A 13,184-nucleotide genomic window follows, 5' to 3' on the forward strand; every position below is an offset into this window, starting at 1 on the left:
CAGAGAGGAGAAAAACTATAGATCAGATTAATAAATCATAATCCTGGTTCTTTGATAAAACAAAACAAAAAAACAAAACAAAAACAAAAACAAAAAGAGGGGCGCCTGGGTGGCTCAATTGGTTAAGCGTCTGACTTTGGCTCAGGTCATGATCTCGCTGTTCGTGGGTTTGAGCCCCGCATCAGGCTCTATGCTGACAGCTCAGAGCCTGGAGCCTACTTCGGATTCTGTGTCTCCCTCTCTCCCTGCCCCTCCCTCGCTTACACACTTGTGATTGCTCTCTCTCTCTCTCTCTCAAAAATAAACATTAAAAAAAAAAAAGACAAGCCACATAAGTACTTTAATCAAGATTTACAAAAACAAAGCACAAATATAAAAAATAAGAAGTGACAAGGGAAGACAACCATCGATACAGAGAAACCAGAAATAAATTATAAGAGTCTACCTTGTATCCATTCATGCAAATAATTTGAAAACTGAGAGGAAGTGGGTAATTTCTTAGGTTGCGGAAACACTCCAGATTAAAGGTGGCTAACCAGACATAATAACTAAATGTAATGCCTGACCCCAGACTGAATCTTATATTCGTTAAAAAAAAAAAAAAGGCACAAAGGACATCATATCAAGTGACAAAATTAAATACAGATGGTACATCAGATAAAAAATAAATTTATAAAGTCAATAATTGTACTGTGATCATAGAAGAAAATATCTCTCATCAATCTCAAGAAATAAACTGAAGTATTTAGGGATAAAGAGTCATGATGTAAGTAATTGACCCTAAATTAGTTTGGGGGAAAAAACTGCATGTATGCATGCGCACGCACGCACGCGCACACACACACACACACACACAGGGAATGAAAAAATAAAGCAAATAGGGTAAAATGTTAACAACAGGTGAATCTGAGTAAAGGGATTTTTTTTTAATTATTTCAGCAAATTTTGTCACGTATGAAATTGTTCCCAAATAAAAAGGTTTTTTAGTTACATTACAAAATTAGAATTATGGTACTGACCCCAAGCCTATTAATAAAAAAATTTAACTTCTAAAAGAAAATTCGAAGTGCCTGGGTGGCTCAGTAGGTTAAGCGCCTGACTTTGGCTCAGGTCATGATCTCACAGTTCATGAGTTTGAGCCCCAAGTCGGGCTCTGTGCTGACAGCTCAGAGCCTGGAGCCTGCTTCGGATTCTGTGTCTCCCTCTCTCTGCCCCACCCCCACTTGCTCGCACGCACACATGCTTTCTCTCTCTCCCAAAAATGAATAAATGTTAAAAAAAAAAGTTTAAGGAAAATTCATTCTTTAAGATGTTAAATTCTCTGGAACTTCAGGGAATAAATGAAAAGAGCTTACCCATGAATGGGAACACACAAAAGCCTTTCCAGATTAGAAAGAATAATTCTTACAGTCTCTGGTGTTCTAGAAGAGCCAAACTCTGTCACCAAGAGTGATTTGGTAATATCTGAAAGAGAATGTTTTAAATAATCACTAGAGTTTAATAAGAATTCTGATAAAAAATGTGATACTTATAATTTAGAACAATAGGACATTTTTATCCCTCTTCCTGGTTGTATCAAATTTCTAAGCCTTGAAGTATTTAAAATTCTGATAAATTTATTATCCTCAAAGTAGTTGTTTTATAATCATCAAAAGAATCTGCTTCTTAGATCATCCCCCAAAAGTGTAGAATATAACCAATTTGCTTGCATGCATGGTATCTTTCATGGGAAACAAGCAAATACCTTAAATATTTAAAAAGTAAAACTTGGGGAAATTTAAATATAGATTTGAAATAAAATGAAAGTTAAGTGGTGGCTGACCTCCATTTACTAACTTGACAGCTTATCCAACGCTTTCTGTGCCCTCTTTGAAACAACATGACTGAAGCTCATGACACACGCAACCCTCTTGGCTAACAGGCTCCCTCATGTACCCTACGCGTCATCTCCTCCCACCAGTGGAGACGGACGCTTACCAGCTTGTTCTGAATGTGTTTACTGTTGTTTCCTCTAATACCACATAAGCTAATTAAAAACTATATTACTTTGATTCTAAGATGCACTTTTTTCACGTTAACATCTTAAAAAATCAGGACGGATCTTCCAATCTTTGGGGTCTTCGAGTTCAATAAACTAAACTGAACTAAAAGTGAACTAAATGAACTAAAAATCTGCTCTCAAATTGAGTGTCTGAGGAGAAAGATTATGCAGGTGGAGGGGGATTCTGAAGCGTCTAAGTTCTTGCTGCACCTGAAAGAACCACAGGTGCACGCTGGGAAGTGCTGGACATGGTTTATGGAAAAAAGGTTTCTGGACTATACTTGAGATCCTTGCTTCTACCACCACATTCAAAACTGCAGTGGAAATTAAGAAGTAATAGGAAAGTATACACAATTTATGAATCTGTTAACAACTGAGTGAACTCTACATGTTAACTCAAAAAATTCAAAACACATGTATGTAATATCAATCACATCAAAAATCAGAGGATAAACCTACCTTCTTGTTTTGAAACCTGTAGTTTTTGACCATTACAAAAGGCTCCCTTTCCTTTCCTGCCGGTATACATCTTATCCTCCAGGCAACTGTATACAACTCCAAATTCCATCTGCAGAAGGAAAAAAGTTTCCTTTACTAAACCTGAGTGTTTTTCATCATCAAATGAGTACTTTTTCTAAGGGAGTGACAAAAAAAAAAAAAAAAAAAAAAAATCAGGTATGCTAAGAATGTGTTCAAATAACTACTGTGGGATACTTAATGCTAATTTCCAGCTTAAACAGAGGAAAGAGGTCATCAGACTTGAATCCTTGACTCTTGTCCCATCTATTTCTCAATTTAAGAGCACCCGCCTTGACCTCCTGCCCTCCTGCCTCAGATAAAGACAAGTATTTCCTACTTTCTAAGGTGAGTACTTCCTTCCGTATTATGATTCCTACCCTCTCTCAAGCTTCTCTGAAAAACTCTTTCATCAACTGATTCTTCTTCTCTCAGATTTCCATGCTGGTGTACTTTCACACTCAATTTCTACCTCCCTTGCACAACTTTCAAAATGTTACCTTCTCCCTTTCTCTTCACCGCTAAAGGGCAGTCTATACTTTGCTTCTCCTGTTCTTCTAGTAAGAAAAATTACAATTCGACTTCTGCCCTAATCATGCACTCTCCTCAAACTTCTTGCAAAGAAATTACCCATGAACTCCTATTGACCAAATGCCTTCCCTGAAGAACTGCAGCCTGCTGACAATTATCCACACTTCTTCATTACTTAATCCAGCACCTCCAGGTTTCTGGCAGTACTCTCAGTCCTACTTCACTCACTAATCTATCTTGGGGTCAGTTTTTTTAAGGACCTTGTTCTGTGTCCAATCCTTAAAAGTCATGTGGCTCAGGATTTGCTCATTCTTCCATTTCTTCCATTTCCCTTGTAGCTCTCTATATTCTTCTAAGTTCGTTCTTTCCAGTCTATAAATTCAACCACCACTTTTAACTTTGGCCTATGCCACTTATAACCCCATTATCAGAGGTAGGAAGCCAGGTTTGAGTTAGTCTTGCAGCAGCCTCAGCCCGAGGTCAAAAATCACTCATTACCTGACCACACCTCATTCCTTCCCCATGTGTCTCCCTCTGCAAATTTTATCTTGAAAGTACTTCTTGATTTTGGCATTTCCTCAGCCATCCTCACTGCCCCATCTTAGTTCAGAATCACCCTTTGCACCCCTCTGGTATGATCTCTACATTGCTGGAATTACCTGTCACTCTGTACTTTAAAACCTCTATTGGTTTCCTACTGCCTTAAAACAAAACCCAAATGTTCTGGCACAGACAGGCCACAGTGCCTCACAACAAAATCACAACTAACTCACCTCATCAATTCTGCTCCTGCCACTTTCAGAGTTTCACTCACGATGAGCATCTTGTTCCCCACACACATCATGCTCTTCTCCAAGCTGTTCCGATTCAAATGCTTTCCCCCTTTTCTTATCTGGCAAACTCCTAAGTTGCTAAGACCAAACTCACATGACTGACTTCTAAGACCCCTTCTGTTACGAAGGCCTCCCCCCAAACCGCTCTAGGCATAACTGGATATACGCTCTTCATGTTCTCACAGCCTTTTTTCATAGTCCCAGCACATATTTATCTGTTTACACATCTAACTTTTGCACGAAGTGTGAGCTAGTTCAGTGGCAGGGACAGCACACAGCCCAGGGCTGATTATATGCTCAAGGCTCCTTTAGCTTCTTTTGGATGTTCTCACTAATTAACACACCTTGTGCCTAAGATGCGTTTTTATTTTCACAGATTTCTTGACTCTCTTGTATACATGCTGGTCAAATTTATCACCAGCTCCTTGAAGAAGATGTTAGTACACATCACTGTTTGACCAAATAGCCAAACAAGGAAACGTAATAGCTAGAGATTATATTCTACTGGGTTTTAGATGTAGCAAGTAATTGAGTTCCTGAACACACTCGGCATTTTCCAACCATGCTTTGGCCACTGCCGCTTTCTGGTCTTTCAAAGTCTCCCTTCACTGACGCCTAGTAAGGCATTCCTAGCTCCAATCCTACCACTTCTGTTAAGCATTTAGATCACAACACCTCTCACATCTGACTCTATCACAATAGATCATGGTGATTAAATACTGAATTGCATTTCAGTTACTTGCGAGGTTTTTTTCAATTCTTGCTTCTCAGAAGACATTAAATTTTTATTCCTACTGGAAAAGGTATCATGCCAACTTTAAGAGTTCTGTAGTGTATTTTGAAATAATGCAGCTATGTAAATTGAATGTAGAGACAAACCTAAATTTATTACAAAGACACATTTACTCTTTCTCAGAAAATGAGAGCAAGGCATTTTACCAATCATACATTTAAACAGCATACCTTTTTATTTACAGTAAAGCCAATTGAAACAGCTACAAAAGGAAACCTTAAAAAAAAACACACACACACATATACATATTTATCAAGATAAGTATTACTTTCAATAAACATGTTCTTTCATAACATAATTGACTACATACTTTTTCATATAGTCTCATCCCTCCTCCCCCATAACAGTGTGAGTAGTATGTCATCTTTGTGTAAATAGTGAGGGGAGAGGTGTATACATACATACACATACATACATACAGGATGCTTCTATAGGCATGAAACATCTCTGAAAGAATTCCCAAGAATGTGGCAACAGTGGCCACCTCCAGAAACTGGTCCTGAGAAACTGGGGTCAGAAGTGGGAAGGACACCTTGCACTGCCTGCCATTTTAGATCTCTGGAATGTCATATGTCATGAACATAGTAACTATATAAAATAATTTTTCCAAAAATAAAAACAAATTCAAAAAAATTTTAATTGACCACGGTTAAAAAAAGTCTTTTTTGGTCATTTCTCCCACAGAGGACCTATAAACATAGGTATTAAATTGTACAGAATAAACTGTTTCTTGTCTTTAACACCAAATTTGGAGCTTCACATCTGAAAAGTAAACTGTTAACCACAGTTATTGCTGTGGCTGCATGAGGGTTTTGAACACATAGGTTGTAATTTCTACTCCAGAATCAAGATGAAGAAAATATGAAAAAATGTGTTCAACTATTGAAAATAAAAAGTTTAAGAAATATTTGAGTTTTCATTGTAACAAAAATGGGATCATAGCATATACCCGCTGTATTATAGTCTTCTATAGGTTATATCACAACATCTTTCCATGTTAACACTCCACATACAGATTTAAAATCTTAGCTTTACAGACTTTAACAATTCTGAATTAGTAAACATATGTATACCTACATGGCAACTTCAAATATAACATCTATGTAAGTCCACCAAACTAGACTACCCATTTTAACGGTCATTGGCAATACCCTCGGGCTCTCTTTCAGTGCTACTATACAGAGATGCAGACTTACTTTGTGCCAGGCACTACACTAAGTTCAAAGTACTACTCACTGAATCTCAAGAACAAACAGTTCTATGAGGCAGGTACCATTAATATGCCCATTTTATACATTAAACAACAACAACAACAACAACTGAAACTTAGGAAGATTAAATAGCTTGCCCAAGGTCACAAAGCCTATAAAACAGCATATGGAGGCACCTGGGTGGCTTAGTCGGTTAAGCATCCAACTCTTGATTTCAGCACAGGTCATGATCTCACAGTTTGTGGGATGGAGCTCTGCATTGGGCTCCATGCTGTCAGCTTGAGATTCTCTCCTTCCTCTCTCTCTGCCCCTCCCCCTGCTCATGCGTATACATGCACACACTCTCTCAAAATAAATAAACTTAAAAAAAAGGCATCTGGATTCAAACCCAAGGCTGTTGATCATGCAACCCATGCTCAATAGTTTTCTCTCCTGGATTGAACCCACTCTATATAGACAACATTTTATATGACCCCCACCCCCCATACTGATCCCACTAGCTCCTTAATCTCAAAACAGCAATGTTACTTGCTTACATTTTAGATGGCTCCAATAGTGAGAAAAAGAATGGTGAACAGGGCACTTCACTGCACAAGTCCATGACATGAATATTTTGTCACCTCTTCCATATCTGATGAAAATTCTGCATAATACATTTCACTCTACAAATTATACAATTCTCTAAAGCATCGAGGTCTGTGAACAGAATATTCTAAAGGTCCATTCAGTTAGTATACAAACAGTAATTACAGTATTAACATTTTAAAAACATACCTATGGACAAAATTAGTTGTTCCATCAATAGGGTCAATGATCCATGTAGGGCTGTCGGTTAAGACACTTTTTTCCCCAGCTGCCACAGATTCCTCACCAATGAAACTAAAACCAAGAATGAAAAATTCAAAATCTTTATACTGTTTTCAACAATTTTCAAACTTTTACATTTCCTTAGATTCAGAGACTACTAGAATACATAACAAAAGTCCATGTACCACTTTTCTATTGTTGTTCCTTCCTCCTTCAGACCGGTAAAATGAGAAAACTTTATTTCTCCTGGAACAAAGTCATGTGAAAAATAAAATTCAAAATTCTCAGATGGAATACCAGGAAAAACAAAGGTACACACATGTGTACGCACACACATTTCTCGCAGATGAGGACTTATTAAGGAAATGTGGTTTTAAAAATAAATCCACAAATTCTCTTACGCTCTTCTAAGAGGAGAACCTAACCACCCCTCGCCCTGAGTGTGAATTTGAATTGAGTGACTCCCTTCTAACCAACAGAACAAAGCAGCAGTTATAATATGCAACTCTGAAGACTCATTCACCAAATGGTACTGTGGTTTCTGTCTTATTTATTTTCTCCCTCTCTCACCTTCCCTCTCTTGCTCCAGGGCAGGGGAGGCAGCCACCATGTTATAAGGTGCGCTATGGAGAGGCCCACATGGCAAGGAACTAAGGAAAGCTGCTAGTAGACAACCCATGAGGAACTGAAGGCACCAACAATCACATAAGGGAACTTATCCTTTGGCCCTAGGTGAGTCTTGAAATGCCTGCAGCCCTGACCGACAGTTTCACTCTAACTTTATGAGACCCTGACCAGAAGCATGCAGCCAAGCTACTCCCATATTACCGACTCTAGCAAACTCAGATAATAAACGCTTGTCTAGAGCCCCAAAGTTTTTACGGTAATTAATGCAGCAATAGATAACATAGAGATCATTAAATAAGTCAATGAGAAAGCAAATTACCCACCAAAATTACTATGTCTGCATGCCTTCCTTAAGCATGCTATGTAATAAATCCCAGGTGAATTTTGTAAATGGTGTCTGAGTTCATTGGCTTTTTTTTCCCTTTATTATTTTATTTCCTTTATTCAATACCAAACTGTCCTATAATTATGGTTTTCTTTTATCCCCTTTTCACTTAGCTGTAAAACCTTTTTTATTGAGAGGAAGTATATTTAGCCACAGCTTAAAACATTTTTTCTTCTCAATGGCTAAAATACCAGGAATAGTCAATGGCATGAACAAGAAGAGAATGACAATGTTAAAACTTTAAAGTGGTGGGGTGTCTGGGTGATTCATTTGGTTAAGCGTCCAACTTTGGCTTGGGCCATGATCTCACAGTTCACAAGTTGGAGCCCTGTGTCGGGCTCTGTGCTGACAGCTCAGAGCCTGGAGCCTGCTTCGGATTCTGTGTCTCCCTTGCTCTCTGCCCCTCCCTTGCTCACACTCACTTGCGCACTCTCTTCCTCAAAAATAAAAAATTTTAAAGTGATGATGATGTTTCTACAATATGTCTGTGTGTAAGAGAGCCCTGATTTTGGTATTTTTCTCTCAAAATCGTTAGAGTTACCACCACTCTACAATGTAAAAAAGCCTGCAATATAGAGAATAAAACTCAACTTCTAAATCGTGCCTATGGCAGACATTTGTGACCTTAGCTTCCCAGCATCCAAACACTACTCCTACTATGTAGGAATCCAAATATCCCATTTGCTACTTCCTGGCAGCTTGAGTTTGGGCAAACAACCTGAGGTCAGCAAGATGTTCCTTCCCAGGATTTGTAATCTTAAGATAATGAGGCAAAGACATCCAAAGCTATAGGAGAGTCAACAATGAGGCTACTGGTGGCATGTGAAGCAATGGCTCCTGTGGCATCTCAGCTCTGTCTTCCTTCCTGGTTTCTGCCTAAGCCCTGATTCTCAGGGTTTCTGAGCCACCCACCACCCTCCAAATAAATTGCTTTGCAGCTTAAGTCAACTAAAGTCAATTTCTGTGTCTAGATTCAAAATTTTTGTCTAGCACATAGACTCTAACTACATTTTAATTTATCATGTGAGACTAAAATAAAAAATACCTGTGAGATGGATACTTTTCCTTTATGGAAGAGAGAAGCATTTTTTCAATTTTTTGGTCAGTAGCTGTTACCAAATCAGCTGGAGAACTTTTAACCATGACATTCATTTCATTTTTTATAGCTTCACGAACCACCTGAAAAGATTTTTTTGATAAGCAAATAGAAAATGCATGTCATTTTAAATGAAACTAAAAGGTGAAATATAGAAATGATTTAAAACATTCAATCTAGTCTTAAATGATGTTCTTAAAAATGTCTTACCACAATGTACACAAAATAAACCTTTAGTGGTTAGGACCTAGGTAGAAAGTCATAAAATCATACATCGTATTTTAGATTCACAATTGTCATCCCAAAAAGCTTAGTGACATAAAATCAGAGTATTGACTCCGTTTAAAATGTTTAGTAAAATGAAAACAAATGCAGATCAAGATACATGTTTTATTTCACACAACAACCACATGCTGTCCACATCCAACACACAATGGCCGACAAGATTTCCGTTCATACCTCTCCAGCCTGTCTTGCTAGGGTGACTGCATAGTCCATGCATTCCTGCCAAGGATCAGCCATCTTCTGAGCAGATGTAACAGGAGTCAGGACAAAGCAGTTAAAAATCCCTAAGTCTTAATTACAGAATAGTTAGTTCACAAAAACAACTCAGTTAGCAAAATACTTTCATTTTGGATTTGCCTTCTTCCGTATCTTAGAGTTCAGTATTTCTCAAGATTCACTCAAGGTCCATTAAGAAATATTCTTAACCTCAATTTCTTCCATTGTAGAATCATTTACATAACAAAAAAATACTCCATAAAAGTGTTTCCTAAAGTGCCCACAACATCACAAAAAAAAAAAAAAAAAAAAAAAACAAAAAACAGGGGGCACCTGGATGGCTCAGTTGGTTAGGCGTCCGACTTGGACTCAGGTCTGATCTCATGGTTTGTGAGTTCAAGCCCCACATCGGGCTCTGTGCTGACGGCTCAGAGCCTGGAGCCTGCTTTGGATTCTATGTCTCCCTCTCTTTCTGACCTTTCCCCACTCACTCTCTGTGTCTCTCTCTCTCAAAAAAAAAAAAAAAAAAAAACATTAAAAATTAAAAAAAAAAAAACAATCAGGGGCACCTGGGTGGCTCAGCTGGTTGGGGGACTCAGTCAGTTGAGTGTCCTGATTTCAGCTCAGGTCTTGACACTAGGATCATGCAATTGAGGCCCATGTCAGGCTCTGCACTGAGCGTGGAGCCTGCTTAAGATTCTCTCTCTCCCTCTCTGTCTCTCCCTCTCTCTCTCTCTTTCTCTCCCTCCCTCCCTCCCCTCCTCCTTCCCTTTACTCCTCTCCCTTGCTCGAGCTCTCTCTAAAAATAAAACTTAAAAAGTAAATTAAAAAACAACATTGGTTTGGGGGATGGAGAAAGAAGCACGTTAAGTATTTTAAAAGATAGGTGCATGCTTGAGTGGAGAATAAAGTGAAAAAAGAACACTGGGAATACTGAAATTAGAGAAGCTTTGAAAGGAAGGCACAGAAGGAACATGTACTAATGAATGTCAGGCAGTTTGGGGTTTTACATATGAGGTTTTTTAATGAGGTTGTAAAGATGAAGAACTTTAAGCTCAGAGATGATAATTTGTCCAAGGTTATATGGACAGATGACACAGAAGTTGAACTCAATTCTGATTTCAAAGTCCTCTGATCTTTCTATTACAAAATCTGAGGGAAAGAAAATTCTGGGACTAAGAAAATAATGAAGAAATTTATTTCCCAGAAAAAGCCAACATATTTTTGTCTTCTGTCTAGTTTTCTACTGACTTCTGAAAAGAATACCAAAATAACTCACCACTGGCTTGACCACACTCTAAAATCGGTAGCTGGGACAGTGAAGCTTTTCAAAGGGTCAGACTCAGAAAAATGTGTCATCATTTATAAAGCAACTCCAATTGTATCACGTTTGTAATTGAGAATAACTGACACAGAGTTTCACCTGAAAGACTACTCACAATTCCCTACCATGGCATTCACAGTGTAGGAAAGAGAAGAAAGGGCAAAGGGCATATGCAGTGAGCAGTTTCTGCTTGTAGCCGCTTTTTCTTCCTAAGAACTTTTTTTAGTATAAAAGGGAAGCCACTTTTTGAGTTACACAAGTAACTGCTTAGAGTGTCTCAAGAACTGTTTTCAAACTTTTTCTCCCCCATTCTTACTCCTATTCCGCTCTTCCAGGCTTAACAGATCTAGATGTTCTCACAATGCATCTGCTTCCTTGTCAGAAACTGCTCAAGCCACTCATATCTCTACCTTCTAACAGCATGGCTATAACTCCCACCAATCCTTTAATGCCCATTTCAAAAGCTACCCTTCCTTCTACGGATTCTCTATTCAGAATTCATTATTTAATCATTTGATAGCTACTTGCTGAATACCTATTATATACTGTGTCATGGTGAGGAAAAACAGGCCCAGTTCATACTTACTCGCTAGCGGGTAGACATATATTTTTTTAAGTCCATTTATTTATTTAAAGAGAGAGAGAGAGAAAGAGCGCACGAGCAGGGGAGAGGCAGAGAGAGAAAGACAGAGAGAATCCCAAGCAGGCTCCACAATGTCAGCACAGAACCCGATGTGAGGCTCAAACCCATGAACCAGGTGATCATGACCTGAGCCACCCAGGTGCCCTTAGGTGTTATTAAAACCAAAAACAAACAAACAAAACACCAGAAAAAAAAAATAAAGGCTAAGGAGGAGAAATGCAATGAGAAGCATGCAACAGGACAGCTTTAACCTGACTTTCAGTATCAGATAAGGTTGCCCTGATGACTGATTAAACCAAGATCTAAAGGACAAATGAACAGGTATTAACTAACTGGGCTAGACTATGGGATGTAAGTGAAAAGTAACTAAAAGGCTTAAATGTGACAGCCCAGAGCTCAAAGAAAGGCAGAAGAAATGAGACTGGGGTGATAGTAGGGACCATCCCAATCAGAGCCTTAGAGATAACATTTGATTTGAGAGCCCTGAAGAATCATTTCACCTTGGCTACTGATGATAACAGATTGGAGGGTGGAGGTTAGAGTGGAGAGTGGATGCTAGGCAGACTGGATTGGAGATTTAGAATTAGAATGCAGTAGTCCAGAGAAGACCTGACGGTTGGCTTGAACTTGGGAGAATGGAGGGAGAGATACATAGAGAGAAGTTGAAATAATCAAGAGATATTTGCTTTGAGAGGTAAAGTTGGGGACATTTAGCAATAATTTGGATATAGGTTAGGAAGAAGAGGAAGAGTTCAATGATACCCAGATTTTCCACTTTAACAACTGAATGGATAATAGCGACATCTTTTGAAACAGAGAATAACAGAAAAGAGTCAATTTGGGAATTTGGGTAGGAGGTAGGGAGATCAAAAGTTTAATTAGTAGAGGGGGGGAGACTTTATGAAACCAAAAGGAGACATCACTAGGCAGTTGAACGTATGGATCCTGAACTCATAGAAAAGGTGTGGCCTGCAGACATAAATACTATAGAAGTCACCTGAGTAGGCAACAACCGAGTCCTGAATCTCAATGACATTCCTTAGGAAGGAACATGCAGGGAGAAGCTGGGAAGATGCCTTGGCCTGGAAGAGCCCATAAAACTTGGTCCATCACACTTAGGGTACTCAGGAATATCTTCCATAGGTTTTGATTATTTGTGTTAAGTGCCTTATATGCCTAACCACTTTGAGCAGACTTCTCGACCAAAGAGAGAAGTATTTTATTCACTTTCATTTTCCTAAAGACAAACACCTGAAACATTTTCAACTGTTTCTGTGCTGGTCGCAGCCTTCCTGACAGTGGGAACACAGCCACCTTCCTGTCACCAGTTCCCAGCAGCACGACTGCACAGGACAGGATCAGGGGGTTACACTGGGACTGCATGACCCTGGGAATATGCGAGGTCTCTGAGCTGCCTTGGAATCAGTAAAATTTAAAAGAACTTACTCGACATAAGCCGCCGCAAAGGTGCAGAGAGAGCCCGCGAGCGAAATCGCTACACGCTGTGGGGTCACTCCGCGGCGGGGATTAAGGACAACACTGCAGGGATACAGCGGCCCCAGCTGCGGCCTCTGTCCCTGGGCGCCAACCCCTGCACGACTGACCGCGCCCACCCACTCCCGCCCGCGGAGAGCCGCCCCGCAGCACCCAGGCTCGAAGCTCCGGCCAAGACCGCCTGAGAGCCGGTATGGGGTAGAAGGAAGGCAGGACGTACCTTAAGTTGGAAGAGGTCAGACTCTATCACTACACTACCGGCAGGATCCGTGGCTGTGTTCTTCCTGTGAGTGAAAAATGTTCCGGACAGGAAGTCCCACCCCTGCGGCCCCGCCCACATAGGCGTGACTCCGTCTGGGACAGATCCGCCCTGATTGCGACG

At 39.6% G+C, this 13,184-nt stretch overlaps 1 protein-coding gene across 3 annotated transcripts in view; it reads right to left on the reverse strand.

Moving 5' to 3' along the window:
- Nucleotides 1-13,103, reverse strand: part of IMPA1 (inositol monophosphatase 1) — a 32,564-nt gene extending 19,461 nt beyond the window's left edge. The window contains exons 1-7 of one of the 3 annotated variants that reach the window (XM_042923311.1): nucleotides 13,023-13,103; nucleotides 9,300-9,362; nucleotides 8,790-8,923; nucleotides 6,700-6,804; nucleotides 4,885-4,930; nucleotides 2,501-2,609; nucleotides 1,356-1,464 (exon numbers count right to left, since the gene is read on the reverse strand). In XM_042923311.1, coding sequence (XP_042779245.1) covers nucleotides 1,356-1,464; nucleotides 2,501-2,609; nucleotides 4,885-4,930; nucleotides 6,700-6,804; nucleotides 8,790-8,923; nucleotides 9,300-9,362 — 566 coding nt within the window. In that variant the 5' untranslated portion in view covers nucleotides 13,023-13,103. Of the gene's footprint in view, nucleotides 1-1,355; nucleotides 1,465-2,500; nucleotides 2,610-4,884; nucleotides 4,931-6,699; nucleotides 6,805-8,789; nucleotides 8,924-9,299; nucleotides 9,416-13,022 lie in introns of all 3 variants that reach the window. The other 2 variants (XM_042923310.1, XM_042923312.1) reach the window with 2 other exon arrangements.
- Nucleotides 13,104-13,184: the final 81 nt, after the last annotated feature.

Source organism: Panthera leo, chromosome F2 (genome assembly GCF_018350215.1).
Source record: "Panthera leo isolate Ple1 chromosome F2, P.leo_Ple1_pat1.1, whole genome shotgun sequence".
NCBI classification, from domain to species: domain Eukaryota; kingdom Metazoa; phylum Chordata; class Mammalia; order Carnivora; family Felidae; genus Panthera; species Panthera leo.